This window comes from Dermacentor variabilis, chromosome 4 (assembly GCF_050947875.1).
Source record: "Dermacentor variabilis isolate Ectoservices chromosome 4, ASM5094787v1, whole genome shotgun sequence".
NCBI lineage: Eukaryota > Metazoa > Arthropoda > Arachnida > Ixodida > Ixodidae > Dermacentor > Dermacentor variabilis.
In genome coordinates, this window is record NC_134571.1 from 175,861,889 (window position 1) to 175,884,472 (window position 22,584).

The 22,584-nt window shown below is 46.1% G+C and overlaps 1 protein-coding gene across 1 annotated transcript in view; it reads right to left on the reverse strand.

Moving 5' to 3' along the window:
• Window positions 1-19,669, reverse strand: part of LOC142578431 (uncharacterized) — a 67,494-nt gene extending 47,825 nt beyond the window's left edge. The window contains exons 1-3 of the mRNA XM_075687817.1: window positions 19,613-19,669; window positions 14,862-15,221; window positions 11,227-11,462 (exon numbers count right to left, since the gene is read on the reverse strand). Coding sequence (XP_075543932.1) covers window positions 11,227-11,462; window positions 14,862-15,221; window positions 19,613-19,669 — 653 coding nt within the window. The remainder of the gene's footprint in view (window positions 1-11,226; window positions 11,463-14,861; window positions 15,222-19,612) is intronic.
• Between the last annotated feature and the right edge of the window lie 2,915 nt (window positions 19,670-22,584).

Genomic DNA, 22,584 nt, shown 5'->3' on the forward strand with positions numbered 1-22,584 from the left:
AGGGCAGGTCAGCCATTGTCTAACGTTGGCATAAGGGGTATGACCAAAGTACTATTCGTTACGACCTATAGTCTTTTTCTGGCGGCGACCATCCGTCATCATCTTGAGCAAATACTGCCGGTTACTCCGAAACTACGAAAAGGATGTTGGGCTCTTTATATGTTGACGACATTTTAGCAGAAGTGGACTCCGTCGTAAACACGTCCAAGCTGCGGCCAGAAGCCACTGGGATAGTCGCAAGTGCACCTGTGAAGTTACACAAATGGGCTTCGAACGACGCATGCGTTCTCGGTACACAACCAATGCAACCTCCGGAGTTGCCTCTAAGGTAACTTACAGGAGTACTGAAAGTCCTCTGAATTGTATGGCATTTTTACCCCGACGTACTTTCGTTTAGGCCGGGAAAAGCTATGGAGCTCGTTCAACAAAGAACCGATAGCAAGTGGTTCATCCTACAGATGATTTCTACCCTATACGACCTTCTCAGTATGCCGACCTCTTCCACAATAAGGATCAAGGTATTTTCCCAAAAGCTTTGGAGGAAATGTGTTGACTGGGAAGAACAAATGCTGCTGGACGCTCTACACAAACGGAAGAATTGCTGCAAGAAATTTCCACAGCTCTGGGATATTGAAATTCCCCGGTTGTACCGACAGAGCATACATGAACTTGGCGAAAAGGATGCAATGCTTCTTTTCGCTGACGCCAGTAATTGTTAACCTGCGGCGCCGTTTGCTACGATTGCGCAGCAAAAAATACGAACAACAGCCCTACTATAGCCTTGTGCAAGTCCAGGCTGGCGCCAATCAAGCAGACAAGCCTCGCTAGACTCGAACTGTTAGCCTGTTCCGTCTTCGCAAGAATGTACAAGTATATGCGTCAAGAGCTAGCTGAGGGCATATCAGTGCAGTTTTGGACTAATTCAATGACTGCCGCATACTGAATTACCGGGCATCCTAATAGATGGAAAAATTTCATTCGCCAGTGCGTAACGGAGATTCAGAGCAGAACGAATATCACATTGTGGAGGCATAGCCCTGGAAAGCAGAATCCTGCAGATTTTTTTACAAGTGGAGTTTCCGCCCATGAATTAACAACAAAGTCCGGTGGGCAGGACAGCATTAGCTTAACTGTTAGGATAATTAATGACCAGCACACCCTAAACCGAACTCTACCGATCTCTCACCGAGTGTCACAGAGGAGCGCCCTCAGCGGGCACCAACTTTGTAAATCGCCATGCAAACGGAAGCACCAATTATGGACATTCAGAAATACAGCACAAATACAAGCTGCTACTGCACCGTGTTCCAGCTTGGATACAACGACTTGCCTCGAAGCTGAAGCAGAAGTGTCCAGGTGAGCCTTGAATGCCGAAGAAATGCAAGCCGTCAAAGTATACTGAATAAAAAAAGGTTCAAAACTCAGCCTTCTCGCAAGAAGTTGACCACTTCTCTAGAGGATCTCAGCATATAAGGAATTTAACATTTCGAGACATGACCTGCTTTCTCTACAAGGGAGCTCTGCGAGTCGAATGACGCCTACAACTCAGCAAGAAACATTGCGATAAAAAATATCCAATCATCTCACAAATGGACCACTACTACTGCTAGCTCCTGCCTCCAGAGGATAGGGAGCATTCAGAAGTGTCATTGATGGCATGTTTTTGTGGCATTAGAAGAGCCGGTCAGGCGGTTGCGTGAGTAACACAAAAGAAAAAAAAAAGCAAGATTTGAAAGAGTGATTTGCGTAGCATAGCAGCATTGCATCGAGTAATATTGAAGTAGTTAAGATGGCGACAAGGAGTTTGCGGTGGGGTAACAGGAAGGCAGCGGCATGGTCTTTCAATGGACGTTAGCCCCAGTCGCTCAACGTCAGTGTCGTTACGGCGCTATACAGAAATGGTGATACCCTGTGTGACAGAGGCGCCGAAAAAGGCATACTGACGTCTGGGACTTCAGAATGTGTTGGTGAGGATGTTTCAAAAAACATATCGAACGTTGGCCAGCCTTTCTGAGGCACCTTATCCCTGTTTACAAACTTTACACCGCATCATATAAAATGAAAATTTATCGCCGATCGTGCACCATGCTGGGGCTATTTCCGTGACACTTGTCAGATGATTGTTCCCATGTGGGAACAATGAGAAAAAGGTAAAGCCAGCTTACACGCAGTGAAAGCTCTCAAAACAGTGAAGTTGATGGTCGTTTTCTCAAGTTTGAACTCGTGTTCAGCGCAATTCTCCTGAAAGTATTTTGCCTCACTGTCGTCATTTTGCTAGATTCTAGCTTCGTTTCTAGATTGCGCACACTCTTCACTTGCGTGAGGCCGTGATGAAACCACAGTCTACCACACAGCTTGCAGCTGTGGCTGCACTCACTGTCGAGGAGTGTTCTCTAGAACCTTCCATCGGCCCCCTCTGTGGAATGAATCTCTGCTCGACGTCTCTGCGCGGCCTTCTACTCTCGAAGCTGGGGGTTAGTTAGCCTCTTCTGGCGCTTGGCTTGGGTTGCCTTGCCTTGAATGTGGGGGTTGGCTTGCCTCCACCGGCGCTTCGCTTGCGTTTCTCGTTCTCGATCCTCGGCGGTAGCGGCTGCCGTCCGCTAACGCTTTCATTGCGCTTCTCGCTCTCGAAGCTCGGGATTTGCGCAACGTCGGCGCTGTCACTCCCGTGCGAGCTGCAGCATTTATTGTGCACTCGATCATCTGTATAGTATCATCATGAAGTGTGTGCGGGCGCATCAGCAACGTGGACTGTGCCAAGGGTGCTTCGCCGTGTCTCATGGCATCAATGAACGTAAGTCCATATATATATATATATATATATATATATATATATATATATATATATATATATATATATATATATGTAATTGTAACGAAGAAGAATTGCCTGCGCCTCAACACCATCGCGACCGGTATGAGCTCGTGGTTGCTGTCCTTGGCGGAACGCTGATGAGTGCTACCCATTGCCGGCGTCCACCGATAACACCTCTCTTGGCAAGTGGTGCAAGTGCTGGGTTTTGACGATCCTCGACTATCGGAGTCACACGCTACCTCCCATCATGCCCGATAACGCATTCACTCTACCAACTCCTCCAACGGTGCGCCCACCCTGGTTTGTGCCGGTGCCGAGAATCAGCGAGATTTCCCTATCTTCTCCGGCACAGATGACAGAGACGTTCAAGACTGGATCTCCTTTTATGGGCACCCATAACCACTGGGATGGTGTTACCAAGTTGAGAAACGTCGCATTCTATCTGAGGGACGTTGCAAAACTATGGTTTCTAAACCATGAAGCCGACCTCACTTCGTAGTTGGTCTTGAAGACAAGCTTTACCCAAGTTTTTGGTAGGCCAGCAATACGAAAGCTTCGTGCAGAACAACGTTTGCGTACACGATCCCAAGACGTCGGAGAAAACTTTACGAGCTATATTGAGGACATTGTTGACCTTTGCAAACGGGTGTGACATGTTTACGTCAGAGGAGAAGATCAAACATATAATGACGGGTATTGAGGACGACGCGTCTCCTATGTTATTATCGAAGAGTCCTCACATTGTCATCGGAGTGATTGAATTGTGTCACAGTTACGACGAATTGCACAGGCAACGGCTTCACAACCGACTTCACACTACACCCGCCGATTCTGTCAAGTCTTGGAGTCGACAACCATGCTGCTTAGTTTCTAAAAATTCAGGAGTTCGTTCGAGCAGAGGTCGCTCGCCAGCTGCCTCTAATGTCTTCTGTACCGGAACTACTACCCGCTTTGCGACTTCAAGCACCATCCGCGACTTCATTCAAGAGCAAGTTTCTCAAGCCATTCCTCCAACCCGTGAGCAGACTAGCCACTGCACCTCTCACGTACGCTGAAGCAGTTTCCCGATCTCGTACGCAAACTCTGTAGCCGCCCTCTATGCAATGACCGCCGACAGCATTTTCTTCCTATGCCGCTTCCAGACCAACAGCATTTTCCTCATATGCAGCTACCAGACTGACACCATTTTCTGACTCCTCAACTACGACTCGGACCTTATGCCCACCAGTGGCGCACCTTTGATGACCCTCCAATAGGTTTTGCTTGTGGTGGTGCTGGTGACGTGGCACGCCATTGTCGTACATCCGGCGAGCGCGACTTCTTCCCGCTCAGTTTTCCTCTTCGCCTTCGAGCCTCCCTACCTCTTCCTTTTGTTCCTGACCGCCCGACCGCGTCTACCCACCACTCACCATCTCCACTCCGTCGCTCGCTTTCTCCGATGCAGCGCCGTAACGTGTCCACCGAGCAGGGATACTGATGGCCGCAGTTCACGAGGCAAGAACTGTGTTCACGTCTCAATGCCCAAGTCCTCGCCCCTCTACAGCAAACGTAAGTGACGCGTCTGTCGAAGGAATCGACGTTCTGGCACTTGTGGATACAGGAGCCGTCATAGTCGTTTATTCCCGCCGAACTCTATCGTTCACTGCGAAAGCTTTTGACGCGTCTCTCCGTCTTCTCCCTTCGAACCACGAACGCTCAAAATATTACGTCTCTCGCTGCCTGTATACTACTCGTGTCTTCATTCAAGGGCTACTGTATACCGTCGAATTCGTCATGATGCCCTCGTGTTTCCATGACATTATATTAGGCTGGGGCTTCCTGGCAAATAATGACGCCGTTGTTGACTGTTGTAACGCCGAGCTTGAACTTTCCGCACTTCCCAACCTTGAGACTATCGAAAACCGTCCTTCTAGTGATAAACTGTGTGCGAAAACAATGCAATCTCTCCATGCTTTTCCTGCTTGTGGCTGTGCCATGCGCCCCTATTCATGACGGCACTGTTCTTACGTCCTCTGAATTGTTCATTCGACGCAAATGTTCTCCGCTGCCCTTTGCTCTCTTTACTCTTCGCAGGGGCGTTACGAAAATGGTCGTCGACAATTCCATGGCGTCCCCTGTACCTTTATATCGTGGTCAATGCGTAGGCCTCGTTCAACCGGTCAACAACTTTTGCATCTTTGACGCTGCTTCCGCTTCTACTTCTACGGATCTTAGCGCACTTGCTTGTGACCCTGTGGTTGATCACTCACTCCTCGACGCTTTCCATCGCTCCTTCGACGATGATAGCTCATCTTCAGAACGAAGTCAGTTTATCGCTCACCAGCAGAATTTCTGCGCTTCTTTCGACAGCTATCGTTCTGGTTTGGGCCGCACATCGACCCTTTTTCTCCAGGGAGATACAGGCAGTCATGCACCTCTATGGCAACGCCCTTACCCAGTATCCGCCTTTGAACGCCGTGTCATTGACGACCAGGTTGCTGACATGCCCAAGAGTGGTGTGGTTCAGCCTTCAAAGAGTCCCTGGGCGTCACCAGTCATTCTCGTTAAGAAAGAGGGTGGCTCTATTGGGTTCTGCGTCGACTACCGACGTCTGAACAGAATAACGCCTAAGGACGTTTACCCGTTACCGCGCACCGGCGACGCCCTCGACTGTTTGCAGAGAACGGAATTCTTCGCTGGATTTACGTTCCGGATGCTGGCAAATCCACTTGGCACCATCTGATCGAGCTAAAACAGCATTTAGAACACCTGACGGATTACACGAGCTCACCATAATGCTTTTCCGCCTGTGTAGCGCTCCAGCCACTTTTGAGAGAACTATGAATAATATTTTACGCGGCCTCATATGGAACACAAGCCTATGCTACCTGGATGGCGTAGTTGTCTTTTTCGCTGATTTACGAATACATCTCAGCCGTCTCGAGCTCGTACTGAAATGCCCCACTGACGTGGGACTTCAATTCAACTTAAAAGAATGTCTTTTCGGCGCCGGAAAGCTCAATATTCTTGGCCATGTTGTGTCGCGAGACGGCATCCTTCCGGATCCAGCCAAGCTCCGCGCTCTTACCGACTTTCCACAACCAAAGAAGTTAAAGGAGCTTCAAAGTTTCATAGATTTATGCTCGTATTTCCGACGTTTTCCGACGTGCTCGTATACACGATTTCCTTCATAAGTGCACCTCTGACAGCCCTTCTAAGTGGCGACAAAGAACTTTCCGCTTGGTCGCCCGCCTGCCACGATTCCTTCACGAAATTAAGCCACCGGCTAACCTCGCCACGCATCCTACGCCACATCGATCCTGCAGCCCTCATGGAGGTCCACACCGATGCCATAGGCGTCGGACTCGGCGCCGTACTCGCGCAACGAAAAGCTGGGTTGGATGAGTATGTCGTTGCCTACGCGAGCCGAACTCTTACAAAGGCCGTGGCTAATAACTTTGTTACAGAGAAAGAGTGGTTAGCCATTACTAGGGCCCTTGGAAAATTTTGTCCTTATTTGTATCGTCACCCTTTCGATGTCGTCACTGACCATCACGCCCTCTGTTGACTGTCTACCCTTAAGGACCCATCTGGCTGACATGCTAGCTGAGCCCTTAAGCTACAGGAGTACGGCATCCGCGTTCTCTACCGTTCCGGCTGCAAACGCACAGACGCTGACGCCCGTTCTCGCTCACCGTACTCCGCTGACATTGCTTGCCTATCCACTCTTAAGCCCACACTTACATCACATGCTCTGCGCAGCATGTCGTCAGAGCCGCGTAACGATTCCTGGATCAGCGCTTTCCATAAGCATCCTTTCTGGTCCATTCACCTCTTCAGCACCTCACGCTCTTCGCCGCCAGGCTGCCCCCTTCAGCATTCGCGACGGCGTTCTTTATTGTTGTAATTACCTTTCTGACGGTCGCAAGTGGTTTTCGTGGTACCCCGCCATCTCCGTTACTTTATCTGCCACGCTTCCCACGCAGAAACTCAGTGCGCGCATGACGGCCTCTTCAAGACGTACGCTACACTACGCCTTCAATTTTATTGGCGCAGAATGTATAACTACGTCCAAAATTTCATTCGCTCCTTAGCACAATACCAACGCCCAAAATTACATCCAGGACAAGTCTACCTATCACAACCTTTACCCTGCCCTAGTCGTGACAGCCGAGGAATGCCGCCAGCTTGCCCGCTCTTTTTCCACCAAGTGCCAGTGGCAGCAGCAATCCCGTCAACCAGGCGACCGTTCTGCACCAACTTTTTTTCCTAGCTCTCTCGTATGGCATCGAGTACCCGCTACCGCACCAGACCTCTCCGCAAAACTACCAAAGACGCCAGGATGGCGTCTTTTTCGGCGGAGGACGATTGTAGCGAAGAAGAGTAGCCTCGCCTCAGTAGCATGGCGACCGGTATGAGCTCCTGGTTGCTGTCCTTGGCAGAAAGCTTTTGACCGCTGGTCATTCGCCTGCGTCCGTTGCTGACGAATCTCTCAGCAATATATATATATATATATATATATATATATATATATATATATATATATATATATCCTCGAAGTCGTAAAGTAAAATCCTCGACACAGTGTCTATTGAACATAGTGCGTTTTGTATCCGCAAAAACCGTACGTGTCCGTTAACTCATAGTGTTCCAATTTTTTTCGCGCAATCACGGCGCTGCGTTGTCCCCATCGGGTGGCCCGAACAACGGCCTCCAAGCGCCCTTTGCGTTTGCGAGTGAAGCCATATTAATATCAACATCCTTGCGGGGTCGTGCCAGAGAGCGTTGTGGCGTCATGCAAGTTAGGACTCGCGTCATGCCGAAGCTCGGATGACGAACACCGGGTGCTCAGCATAGCAGAGAATTTGGACGTTGTTCGCGCTATCGAAGTGGCACGAAGAAGTCGGCGCCGTAATGCGATAGGAATCTACCGTTGACTACTGTGTGCGGCCTTTCGAGAGCAAAGTTGCACGAAGGAGAAGTTGTGCGGCATTTCGAAGGTGAAGTTTCGCAGCAGCGCTGCGCAAGCGACAAGATACCGGCTACGAGGTTCGACTTCTCGCTCAACGTTGCCTCTGTTGTTGTAGAAGTGTCTCCTAACGGCAGTGATGAGGACGACACGGAAGGCGACAGCACAGGCGATTCAGGCACGACCGTGGCTGCACGTTACAAAGAATGTGCAACGCCATCAAGGAATATGCTATGCGCGTGTTTGCCCAGAAAAGCGGGGGGGGGGGGGAGGCTAAAAAGATTGCTCGCAGCTTCAGTAAGTTTGAGGCCGTGGTCATCGCTGCTTGGCCGCCGCGGCATCCAACGACAACAGCCTTCTGTCGCGCGACGCGAATAAATACTGCATGTTCTTGCTCTTTTATTGCACGCTCCCCGCGTTCCATTTTTGACAGAGAAGTCGACAATCTCGCCCGCGACCCACAACCTTCGCATTTCGCGTGCGATGCTCTACCAATTGAGCTACCGCGGCGGCGTTTCCCCATCCACTTTCTTTTGTATTTATGTGTACTAGTGGAAACTTGGGAGTGTTAGCCAGCGCCACCACTCACAGACCTTGGCGGCGGACGTGGAACGTCGGCCGCCAACTTGCCGCAGTTGCCGCAGTTGCCGCAGTTGTTTTTTCATCGACTCTCATTTCCAATATTTATCGTTTCTTTACTTCATTTATTAAGCACAAGTAATTTTTCCTATGTTTTCCTTGGTGTCAGTGTTGGTTGGCTTCTCATGATATGACTAATAAAAATCGGGCCCCTCGGTCAACCCCCTGCTCGTTTATTACATAACGAGGGTCTCGAATCCGGCAACATTGATGCCTTCAGGTAGAATGTGTGGGTTTATTGACCAGTTCCCTTCACCCAAAAAGACCACGTTCTCGTGACGCCTGTGGCAGCAAGGACGTTCCACGTCCGCCGCCAAGGTCTGTGAGTGGTGGCGCTGGCTAACACTCCCAGGTTTCCACTAGTACACATAAATACACAAGAAAGTGGATAGGGAAACGCCGCCGCGGTAGGTCAATAGGTAGAGCATCGCACGCGAACTGCGAAGGCTGTGGGTTCAGTTCCCACCTGCGGCAAGTTGTTTTTTCATCCACTTTCATTTCCAATATTTGTTGTTTCTTTATTTCATTTATTAAGCACAAGTAATTTCCCCTATGTTTTCCTTGGTGTCAGTGTTGGTTGGCTTCACATGATAGGACTAATAAATATCGGGCCCCTCTTTAACCCCCTTTCTTCTCGTATATATATATATATATATATATATATATATATATATATATATATATATATATATATATATATATATATATATATATGTATATATATATACATATATATATATAACCGGACCCAATGCCTTTTAAGATGGGACGAACGCGTTCGGCTTCCGTCATGTTACGATTCGCACGGCGGCACAGAGCCAAGACATCCTCTATGTACGATGTGCAAGGCTCTTGTGGAAGTTGGCGACGCGTTCGCAGCTTCTCTTTGGCAACTTCTGCACGGCCAGACGAGGAAGCGAAGATTTGCCGCAGCTTGGAGGTAAACGTGGGCCAATCCGCGATGTCGGTTTCGTGGTTGAAATACCACGTCTTTGCAACACCGGTCAAGTAGAAGGCGACGTGCCTCAATTTCTGGGTGTCGTTCCACTTATTGCACGAACTCACGCGGTCGTAGTGGTCGATTCAATCGTCGACGTCATCACCGCGGAGTCCCGCAAAGGCAGGGGGATCGCGCTGAGGGCTCGTTACAGTCCTAGAGGGCGCCGCAGGCGAGGTCATCTGTGTGGTAGGGTTAAAGGCGCCAGAAAGGCCGGGGTTGGAAGTGTCCATTGTTATAAGGGTAGCTGGGCGCAGGCGGCGACCGGAACGGAGCTCCAGGGAGGAGGGGGAACGTGAAAGGACGTCGGGGTCTTGACGTACCTCCACCACTTTATAATACTGAGACCGATCAAGTTGTTCAGCGCTATTCCCCAAAAGGCAACGCCCCAGCTCACGCTCGAAGAATTAGAAGAACAGGGAAGATGGTGGCTATGTACAAATGAAAACAACGAAGTACCTCCACAGTGCTTACAACATATATATATATATATATATATATATATATATATATATATATATATATATATATATATATATATATATATATATATATATATATATATATTATAGTAACACAGAACGCCAGCAGTGTAGAAGAGGAAGAGATTGGCAAGCAGAAGGATGGAATGGTAGAAACTACAATGTTCAAATCGTTAACTCCCTTATTTTTTTGCACCTAATTTAACCACCCGATTCATGGCCAATCCCCTACTATGGGTATGTGCTACGGCCACACAGGGCACCAACAGCAACAACAACGACTCAGAAGCTTGTTGGCCAATCCCCTATATTGTGTACGCGCCAGTGTTTGGTAGACAACAGCAGCTCCAGAACCAGCCCTCTTGCGTAACGCCGGATAACGGACAGCGAAGGCTCCACATAGAACAGCTCCGCCAGAAAGAACTTTATGGGAGCAGTGGTCTAATGAATACCTTTCTGAGTTAAGAACAATGCCAGCCCCAAGTCAGCGAACACGTTCGATAGAATTAAGAAAGGTGACCTCGCTCTTCTACGACAGTCCAACATGCCCAGGAACTATCGAACATTGTTGGAACAGAGGAGCTCCATACAGGAAGGGACGGCAAGACAAGATACTGTACCTTGAGAGTACCGGGTGGATCTACGGTTAAACGGGCCGTTCAACACATGTAGGCGCTGCAACCAAACTTTTCGTAAACATCGTCGAGCGGGTTAGTTTTTTGAGACTAGAAGGGCGAAGCGTTCTCGTACCTCGGACCACGCCCATCAGCAGCTACGCACGGAGTCTCGCTATGGTTTATCCTTAATAGAACCTTTTTCGATGCATAGAAAGGCTTGATTTTCTACACAGCCTGGGCGTATGTTTTGAACACTATCACAACGCAGGCCAATAAGGTTCTGGAGAACAACAGTTACCTAACGAATGATGCCACACAGTGTGCTTTGAATGTGGGCCATGAACATAAAGTTATCAGGAATTTATGATAACAAGAAAACAAACTGCGCTTTGCCAGTGCTGCTGTTCTGCGCCAACGTTGACGACAAGCGAGTACGACACTGGCTTCAATAATATCGCTTCGATGGAACGTTCAACTTCGAAGCTTCCACCTAAGTTAATATTTCTTTCCATCGTGACATGGTAAAGAATGTAGTTCTAATTCGTATGTTTATGTACAGACTACTTCTAGATTAATATAGCCAACAAGAACTGAGCGATTCATTCATACACTTGCTGCTCGTATTACTTCAGGCAAAGAGCATACACAAGTTTTTTGACTCTGGACACCACACTTACCTTGAAGGTTATGCAATCTCCTTAACGTAGAAAAATAATCAAATTACTCACTGTCCAATTGTGATCTTCCACTTGTTGGCCATCTCTTGACACGCAGCAGATATCGGCTCAACATCATCCTCAAGGACAACCGAAAAGTGTAACTCTTTCAGAGACTCACATACTTCAGTGGCTTCGACGATCCAACGAATCTCGGCCGCAGAAAAGTCGTATCTCAGAGCGAGGCGCCGGAGTGACTTTGCCTGCCTGATGCCATCCGCCAAACGGTCAGCATGCCACCTGATCGTCTGCTTGTCACAATACAAAGTATTAGACAGAAGAATTAGTTCTTGATTCATGTCTATAGATTATCAGACGAAGTATAGTTGTTCCAGGAAAAGGAGTAGCTGAGCGAGAGCTGCAAGCTGAGGCTCAACTGTACTATTTTACAACACACACAAACGCGCAAGTGTGAAGTGCGTTCCATTTACAGAGACCAGAAAGCCTTGCATGTGTACATCAAAAAATGCTGCGATGACAGATACAAGATGTCTTAGTGTAATAAAACCGAACCTTCATCCAAATCAATCACCCTAAGCAAAGCTAGAAATTAAGAATGAAAGGTAGAGAAATAAATCACTCTCATATGTTGCAGAAGTTTACATCTGTCTAGCAGCTTGAGAAAACGTATGCTAATTCGGGATATTTGTGATTTGCATTCACAAATTACGAATATCTAACAAAATGTCTACATTTTCTGTAAGCTTTCGCGGACAAGGCATTTATAAAGTTTTCGACATATATTGTTGTGTTCAGTGAGCGTATGTTGCAGCTGTTGTGGATTCTTTCAGCTCCTAACATGTCCGCTTGCATTCGTTGGCTGTGCAGCAAAGGTAGCAGCGAAAATATCAGTGATAGGTTATGCCCCCTCTTTCATTGCTGTAATTAAATTTGTGGTGTAGTTCTAATATGGTAAGCAACTAGCACAACCTTCATAGTGTATTAGAAATTGATTTTTTAGGTGGTATGTACTCGCAACTGTAACACAACAGTTAGCGTGGATAACGAATCCACATACAAATTGCCTTATTGTATTATGTCCAACAAGACTTAGTCTTTGGAGCCGGCGAGTCCCAACCAGTATCATCCAAGCAGAAGTGCTTGAAAAGGGCGGACGATTGTATTAGTAGATGCTAATGGCCGCGAAGGCGATTTAAACTGAAACCAAGATGCGTACCAATCTTGTAAATGCCACTACACTGCAGTCAAAAAGGAGTGCACAAGGAATTGCATTACAACAATAGAGGCTCGGTAAAAATAAAGTCCATTCCAGTAGAGCTATTACCTTTTGTACGACATGTTTTACGGCCTCATTTCGAGATACATCAAAGGACACCACATGAATACGTTTGATCACGTCGATAAGGTCATAAAATCACCACCAGTCATAAAATCTCTTCGCAAAAGCCGAGCGGAAGAGCACCTAGTGCGTTCCACCTTTCATGCAAGAGTTACGTTATGTGTATATTAAAGCACGAGTAGTCTCTAACACTTTCATTTATTCTTAAAATTTTATTCACTTACAGTTATTCTCATGAACAAGACGCCTTGTTTTCGTCAAACACTGAATGACCAACACGCCGAAGATGGAATTATTAGACATTCTTTTGAATAAGCGTCTAATCCCAAATAAGGCCTTTCAAATCACTCTTCGAAATGCAGTAGTTCGAATTTGGTCTCTTTCGCCTCATGGAGAGCCTGTTGTTATTCGTGCCAGAGATATTGGCTTACTGAAATTATAGGCGCAGCCTGCTGGCCTCATGGAGAGACCAGCAGCCTGCGCCTATACCTTCAGTAGGCGAATATCTCTGGCACGCATGACGAGAGGGGCACAATATTCATGTTGTGGATGCACGTGACCCGATCATAGCATATCAGCGATTGTGCTAAGCTAGATAAGCTTCGTTATAAATGTTATTCGTGTTCATTAAGGCGACGACCATGCGTAAGGTAGTTTTGCGCGTGAATGAGCGCGTGTCTTGGCGATTCGAGTGGTTGAGCTTGAAGACCATTGTGAGCATTCATCTTATTCCTTTATTTGACGTTTTCTTTGTCACTAATTACCTGTTTGATAGGGCCACCAAACCGCAAGGAAAGCCGAAGGACATAGATCAGACAATGTATAGAAGCGGTGGCGGGATTACGAGGGTCTAAAAATATTTTGGTTCACTGATTAACTACTGAACGTCTTTAAAGAAACACTGTTCTTTAAAAACGTTTCTTTCACGAAATGAACGTTGACAGTGAGAAAAAATGCGCTCCTTATTTAGGCGCCTTTATGTAATTACTTTAAAATAATAACGTTTGAATATTTAGCTTTCATCATCATCATCAGCCTGGTTACGCCCACTGCAGGGCAAAGGCCTCTCCCATACTTCAACACCGGTCATGTACTAATTGTGGCTATGTCGTCCCTGCAAAATTCTTAATCTCAACCGCCCACCTAACTTTCTGCCGCCCCCTGCTACGCTGCCCTTCCCTTGGAATCCAGTCCGTAACCCTTAATGACCATCGGTTATCTTCCCTCCTCATTACATGTCCTGCCCATGACCCCATTTCTTTTTCTTGATTTCAACTAAGATGTCATTAACTCGCGTTTGCTCCCTCACCCAATCTGCTCTTTTCTTATCCCTTAACGTTACACCTATCATTCTTCTTTCCATAGCTCGTCGCGTCGTCCTCAATTTGAGTAGAACCTTTTTCGTAAGCCTCCAGGTTTCTGCCCCGTAGGTGAGTACTGGTAAGACACAGCTATTATACACTTTTCTCTTGAGGGATAATCGCAACCTGCTGTTCATGATCTGAGAATGCCTGCCAAACGCACCCCAGCCCATTCTTATTCTTCTGATTATTTCCGTCTCATGATCCGGATCCGCCGTCATAACCTGCCTTAAGCAAGTGTATTCCCTTACCACTTCCAGTGCCTCGCTACCTATTGTAAATTGCTGTTCTCTTCCGAGACTGTTAAACATTACTTTAGTTTTCTGCAGAATAATTTTTAGACCCACTCTTCTGCTTTGCCTCTCCAGGTCAGTCATCATGCATTGCAATTGGTCCCCTGAGTTACTAAACAAGGCAATATCATCAGCGAATCGCAAGTTACTAAGGTATTCTCCATTAACATTTATCCCCAATTCCTCCCAATCCAGGTCTCTGAATACCTCCTGTAAACACGCTGTGAAAAGCATTGGAGAGATCGTATCTCCCTGCCTGATGCCTTTCTTTATCGGGATTTTGTTGCTTTCTTTATGGAGGACTACGGTGGCTGTGGAGCCGCTATAGATATCTTTCAGTATATTTACATACGGCTCGTCTACACCTTGGTTCCGTAATGCCTCCATGACTGTTGAGGTTTCGACAGAATCAAACACTTTCTCGTAATCAATGAAAGCTATATATAAGGGTTGGTTATATTCCGCACATTTCTCTATCACCTGATTGATAGTGTGAAAATGGTTTATTGTTGTGTGATAGTGTGAATATGTTCTATTGTCTATAGAACTTTAGTCATCCTTATAAAAGAGAAATTGTTATGCTTAGTTTTGACCTATGAAGACATCACGCGATTGAAATTTATTGTGCTAACACAATAGGAGTTTCTAGCGTGTGCTACTCAACAAGTTGAAACAGGTAGAAGTCTTCCTTACCTGAGTTTTTTGTTTCCTCAAGTCCCACCGACTACTAACGAGTGTCATCTCCTGAATGGTATTGTTGGAGGCAAGGAACTGGGAGAGTGACTTAGAATCCGAGACACCCAATTTGAAGCCCTCTACGGTGAGCTTGGTTACTGTTTTGTTGGTAATGAGTGCTCCGAATACCATGTTTGCCTTGGTGCGGTAAGGGTGGTCGTGGCAAACTACAGTCACGACAGGAGGAGCCGAAGGTCTGGCAAGCATTCGCTTGAAGCTGGAGCCGCATCGGTGAGATGAAAAGGAAGCATCCAAGGTTAGGCAGCAGATGGTGCTCTTTTCCAGGGCCTGCAGCAGCTTTCCGACGAAGTCAAACACCTAGACAGAAACATGCGTACGCGGCAAGTGAAAACAACAGTAAAATTAGTTGTACAAAAGTCTGTGGCCGTTTCATAAAAGGTGTGCTGAGCAGCTTCGAGTCTGTGATTACGGTACGCGGCTCATTGCCGTGTGCCCGTTCACGTGAGCCAAAAAACCTAGTCATACACCAGAAAAAATGGAACACTCCACTATAATGTCACTGTTCTACTGCAAACGCACAAACTCTTTCCAAGCTTTATTTTTGCTTCCGAGGCTTAGAGCGTTAGCTTACAAGTAGCTCTAATGTTACAATAAATCATGACGCTATAGGAATATCCCGACATTTAGTTCATAATAACTAAGCACACTGCAATTTCTGCTCGCAAGTAACCGGGACCTCACTGTTTATTATACGATTCATTTAGAGAAAGATTAACTACCTTTTCGAGTTCTGCGTGTGAAAACCACGATCTCATTATAAGGCACACCGTAGTGGGCGACTCCGGATTAATTTTGACCACCTGGGGTTTATTTAACGTGGACCTACGGCTAATAGACTGGTGTTTTTGCATTTCGCCCCACTCAAAAGCTGATTTTGAGGCATAAGTGTTAACCACAACTACACTTATTATTGCTCAAATGGTAAATTTTAGTGTACTTTAGAAAGAGGTGCATGACAAAGGCAATTTATAAGATATCTAACGCTACGTGCAGCCACAAGTATTAATAAATGTACAGATATATCCCACTCAAGGTCAAGAAGACCGTTGACCTATGTTTCGTCTCAAGGATACTATCTTGATTAAAAACTTGTTCTTCTCTAGCGACGTAATTCAGACAAAAATAGAATTTATTGAGGGGAGGGAATGCAGAGATCCACCTTAAGTACACACAATGCACAGTATTGTAAAGAAGCAATTGAGGAAACACCACTGAACACCTTACTATACATCTACCGATTCTACGGCTGTCACAATTTTTAGAAGCAAAATATCAGCTAAGAAATGTCTGCAGAGGAAGGCAAAATCTCTGACAATGTATGCTTGCGACAAATATATCAGATGACCAATTAGGGAGTAGGGGGGCAGCCAAAGAGAAAATCTAAGCTACCATCGACCTGAGTATGACCGTCACTTTCTGCAATTTCGGGGTTTTCAAAATGTGATAAATAATATGAACCAGGCAATATTGAGAGTTACGCCACGACAAAGACGCAGGAGCGCAGAGAAGGACAGAATTTGAGGCGATAGACGATCGTTAACCACGAACAAAGGTATTTTTCTATTAAATTTGTGTGCGTCAGCGCTATGATTTGCCATATTGGCGAACCAGGAAGACCGAACGTCTAAAAATATTAAGGGCAGCTTACGGGATCGAATGTATGAACCTTAGACAAACCACAACGTACAAAACACCACAGCTTACGGGATCGAATGTATGAACCTTAGACAAACCACAACGTACAAAACAAAGACGACAGCCTACAGACAACAAGCTCGTATTCCAAAGGACTGGCACGCAAATAGGTTGCGATACAAACTGATTAAAGAAGAGTTCCAGATTTGCCGTCAGTCTTGTGAAGCTACATAGAAGTGCCAGTTTAGGCGAAGAGATTGTGACGCACAGTCCAGTGAGCGCAGGTAAACAGTCAGCATGGCGAGCACGACTAAACTGCGAGAACTTTATTGGCCAAACTTGTGCCCTCAAACAAAGTAAATATGATGCTGGGGCGGTGGTAGCAGCAGGTGCGGTTGGTTGTGGCAAAATCGTGTGCCAGTGCTTACGGTTCGCCTCTTTCATGCGTGCAACATTCTATCCTTTATACACGCTCGTGACTAAGGGCTAAAATACATAAAACGTATCGCAATCATCTATTAGCGCACCTACAAAGAGGCAAGTATTCCCTTTATTAATATTACGACAGCGTTTTGGATGTATGCGTTTTATCGCACCGCGGAAGCGCTCTCTCGCGATTGCAGAATCATCATAAAGCCACGTAACGGAACTGAACAATCCAGAGTGCATGACACTCGCGTTGCGATAACAAGGACCACGGCCTGTGTGCAGCAAACCTGCTGGTGATTAGAAATGGAAGTGCATGTGGTAGGAATTTTAAATTATCAACGGCAACGCATCGTTGTCCTTGAAAAGGAAAAGAATAAAATGCGTGCATTTTAGCACTTGTAACTTACGCGAGTCAAATTTCAATTATACGGAAGCTTACCAGGGGTGGTTGAGAGGGTTATGTGAAGATAAATGGTTTGAATGTTCAGGCGTAAAAAACATGGACACTCGAAAAAGAGAAGGCGAACAAAAACATAAAGAGAAAAAAAAGACCAAGAGGCGTCGCAGAGAGCGATAGAAAGGAAGTTGGAAAACGAAGTAGGGGGGTGATTATAAATATGACAAATCTGTTATTTACAACAGAGGCCAATATTTAGCAAACCGAGTTCAGGAAATCATGCAGATGACAACCTTTAAAGTAACGAATCGGCTGTTAATGCGGAAAGAAAACGCCTTCGCGGACGGCGGTGAATATGAAATCAGAGGTAATCTAAGTCAGTTGTAGAAGCCTTCGCTTGACAGTTGGCAAAGTCATATGACAGATGGGGAAAACGGGCACATTTCAAAGTGAGAGAGCAGGAACCGAAGGGTTACGCGTGAGATTTATCATTATTAAAAATGACTGAACCCACAGCAAAAAACTGGTTGGGTTACACTGCATATTTCCCGCGTTTATGCTAGTAATGCGAAAGAGATGGAACATTTATGCGGTAGATTGAAAACTAATTAGCAGAAAATGAGCAGAAAGGTAGAATATAAATTATTTTAGGGGAAAGAACGAAAGCGAAATGGAGGAAACACGGAAAGAAAGGTGACCAATACACGGAAGGATAGCAAAGCAACATAGTAAACTACGTCCTACTGATATTCTTTTAAAAAATGTACTCAACGATTTCAGGTAAACGCATGTGGCCATCCGATTAAAATCTAGATGCCTGGGAACCAGATCAAATTCTGCTTGTATGGCATCTTGGAAAAGTTGAGAATATATGCTGTGTGTAAATTCGTCACCAATATGAAAGGGAACAGTAATTTTTTTTAAACGACTGTCACTCAGGATGTGTGCTTCCGAATTTATGAACTTGAAAGGTAATTAGCTTTGCAAATGAGCATTTAGTCTCACTGACCACTTGACGCTATGCAAGTGACGTTGCATACAGGCAAGCACGAAACGTTGCCGCGGCGTCTATGTTTGCGAAAAAATAGAGCTTGCAAGATTTTCGCGGATAGAAAAGTCACCACTAATGTACAAAAAAACCTCCGTTTACATTGTGTGAAACCGAACTTACGAAACTGTCACCCCGTGTATTCTCACCACAACTACTAGCTCAGCTTACGTGAGTGTCTGATTTGCAACAAGGTTTTGGATGCAGTCAAATCTGGTATGTATAGTCAACGACTGTTTAGTTCTAGTTGCGTTGTCTTAGCAGCTTACCCGTCATACATAGCATTTGCAACTTTACAAAAGCAGATTTTAAATAAGAAATGTTCACTCCAGAATTAATATTACATACAGGACCGTGGCTCGGTTTTAATGCCCAACAACAATGACCTGACGCGCATTCGATCTCGTCATCTCAAGATTACAAGTGCGAGTCTCAAATTCGATCTCTAATTCATTTAGATTGAATTTCCTTGTTTACTTGCGGCTACGACACTGCATTCTTCCACCTTTCTTCTCGACATACAACGCCATCGGCTATGTGGGTTTTGGAGGGAGCTGCTTCTTGGACTAGTTCGCATTTGTTTTTAGTATTTGTCAGCCCTGTCGTCACGCATGTGTCGTTCGTGTGCGTCTGATCTGCTGCAAATGTGTCTTGCAGTACACGTGGTTTATTTCTGCCAGTGATTTTGCTTCCTTTTAAGTTTTTAGTGGCACGAGCATCGAGTGACACTCTGGGTTCTTGCGCAGCACTTCCGGTTCACCTCCTGAGATGACCGGTGACGAAATTAAGAATAAATCGGAAAAGAGGCAATGAAAAAGTACAGTACAATATGCGTGGATTTCATTGTAGGTGTGATATCAGAGCATAAGTTTAGTTGCAAGTTGAGTTACCGAAGTGTGTGGAATAAATAGAATTAGAAATTTCTAATTACCGCACACGAAGGCAGATAATCGTAGATCTTAGACCCGCCCCGTGAGCATTACTTTGGCGAAATTCCTGGAAAGACGAAAGTAGAAAGCGGGAGTAAAGTCGTCACTAATGACGTCATACACAAGAAGGGGGCCTGATATTTAACCGGCTAAGTAATGGAAAAGAGTTGCCTCGCACAGGCTGAACATCTGCCTAGTAGAGTCGATGTGACATCACTCCCTCCTCTCTCGCTGATCCCGAAGCGCTCACCAGCGGGCACGTTACATGGTGTGACGCCAGCACCGTAAGGTGCGCTTCGTGCGCCATCCCCTAGGAGGCTACGCCTCGCCAGGTGACGCGGGCTGCGCTTCCTCCTCGCCCTCTGTCGCTCTTTGCCAGCTTATCCTGCTAGGGAAAAGACGTTCACTCGCTCAACCAAACGAACACCAATGCCGAGGTGCGAGTGCCGCCAAGAGACACGTAAGTCAAAGATTAAGGTGGCCTACTATTTTTGTTACTTCCCTCCTACGAAGTTGCTAAAGCGCATTTAAACTGGGTAGATTTCCATCACGCCAGTTGGCAGTATCTCATAGACGACGAAATGGCCATGTTCCCAATGAAGCTGTCGTCGTGCGTGACGAAATGTCCGTCGGCATTCCCTAGCTTTCGAGAGAGGGGCTGTGCATGGACTGAATTTCGGTACTTTCCCTTCAGGCAGGTTTGTTCTGAATTCACGGTTATTGCAAAAGTATTTCGCATATGTGCACAAGTAACCAAAAGAAGAGGAGATACACTGCATAAAGAACAAACGTAGACCTTATGTTACGTAGGCGCATGCGGTAACAGGCTCACATAAAAATTATACAAATCCCACACACTATGGGAAACGGCAAACATGAGCAAACAAGGCAAAATTCCGCAGCATGACAAGATAGGAGCTCAAGATTTTGGAACAAATGTATCCCTCAGCCACCAGAATGGACCTTGAAGAGCAAGTGGAAATTTTATTAGGCATTACAGAATGTGTCATGTCGCTAAACGCGTCGTGCTCGAACCTGTAGAATTGCGCCCCACCAAAATGAATGTCCTATAAAATATGCGTATTGTGCTCCGTGGCTTGAAACAAGCGCTGGCTGTTTTTTTTTTTTTTTCGATGACAAAGATGGGTCTCGGACCGAATGGTAAGACGTGAGCTTTATGCGTGGCGCAAAGCATGTTTTCCTGTCGAGGACAAGATAAGCACCCGGAAATCTCCAAGCGTGAATGGGGCTTTAGAATGTGCTGATCTGGGGTGAGATCGTTCTTCAAAATGCGCGTTTAGTTTCTCCTCACGCATATAGGCCGCACCGACGCGTCAGCCGCCGACTGGGCTGACAAATCGCGTGAGGCGAAACTGAACGCAGACTGAACGCGTGTTTGGATCGCGTCACTGATTGTGTTTTTTCTCGAGCTTTTATTTCGTTTGATCACTTCTAACTAGCAACCAGAGCTTCATTCAGAATGCTTTTATTTGTTACCTCCTTATCGCGCCTATTTTACATATAAGCACGAACTATGTCTAGAATCATCTTAGTAGCGTCATTACCGGGCTTATGACTGATTCGTTCAATGTAAGTGCCTATATTAGATTTTCAGGGCCTAAAAATTTCTTTTTGAATGTCTTGTGCTAGCCTTGTCTTGTTTGCAATGTTATAACATCCTGGCGAACTGGACTGAAGGCAGCCTATAACGCTGTGGCGGCTGTTATTAACATCGTTGCAACTGGCTAGTGCATTTCTGTGAGAAGGGCTGAAACTGCTACACGCGAAGATACACTCGGATGTCACATAATCTACTTGTGGGTTCAACTGATATCTTCAGCTGACGTCAACTGGAAACTTGAATGCCTGGTTGCGACTCGGACCACGAGTGTGGGGCTAACTTCGAAGTTTGAACCTCCTGCTGTTAAAACTATTTAGAAACTTCAAACTACCTGGTACAAAGATATAAGCTGTTATGTATTGAAAGAAGTGTTGCAGGTTTTAAACAGCGAACATTTTGAAATTCCATAGGGCAATAGACCATCAAACGTACTGAACCAGAGGTATGTGCCGGTGACTTCGGTGGATGTTGAGCGTTGTTTCCCTACACAAACTAATGCCCAGAAAAAATAGGCACATCGTGAAACACGTAGATCTTGAGGTGGTACTTGATTGTGACTCCTGTAACAACTATTCCTGTGGTTCCATGTCTAGGCACGCTATGTTTGAGACAGACCTTGTAACCTACGTACCTACCTCCTTTTATTGTATTTAGAATATAAGTGAATTCTCGTAACAGGCAATTAGTGGGCTTTATTTCTCAAAAAATCGTAAGATGTTCTCAGATCAGGACAACATTCATTTGGGCTAGATGGCGCATACTTAAATTAGGAAGAAACAGCGCCAGCTAAGACGATCACAAGTGGGGAGAGTCCTGTGTCGCTCTCCCCACTTGTGATTGGGGAGAGTCCTGTGTCGTTCTCCCCACTTGTGATTGTCATAGTTGGCGCTGTTCGTTCCTAAATCAAGTATTCTCAGATGGACAGGAGAAGTTATTTTAGCCTATACATGGCTAAATGTTAGTTTTTTGCGTCTACAAATGCGTAAGTAGCAACTCTAGTGCCTGTTGAAGGCGGCTAGAACCGCGTTATGTAGTGCCTAAGCAACCGGTGTCTAGTTATGGCAAAGTGCTTTATAATTCCTTGAGTTTATTGAAAAGAGAAAAAGTTAGCGCTTTCCAGAGGGGAACGCCAAGTGGCGCCGAGCAGTGCGGACGCTCTCTCAACGGCTCCTTTGACGATTGTATCCTGTTGCGGCCAAACTCAACGGACAACTCCCGAAATTGGACCAGATATACCGGAAGGCGTAAGGATGTTGCCAATACCAAGTTTTTGGTGATGCGAATTCCGGTTCTTCCGAAATCGAAGATCATCGCCTGCACGTCGACTCGCCACGCTAACCCTAACAACTGGTGCGGAGAACGCGGCTCCAGGAGCCCGTACGCGGTGTAACCGCTACGTGGCGAGCAGCACTCCACCCGATATGGACGCGGACCAACCAAAGACCCCAATGCACACGGACCAGGACTCCGAACGTCACATGGAGGCAGTCACGAGTGTTGATGACGACTTTCTCTCACCTGACGAGGTGAATTACGAGGAGTCCACCACCGACGCCGAGAACGCCGAGGACATCAGCACGCAAGTTCAGTGGCAAATTGCA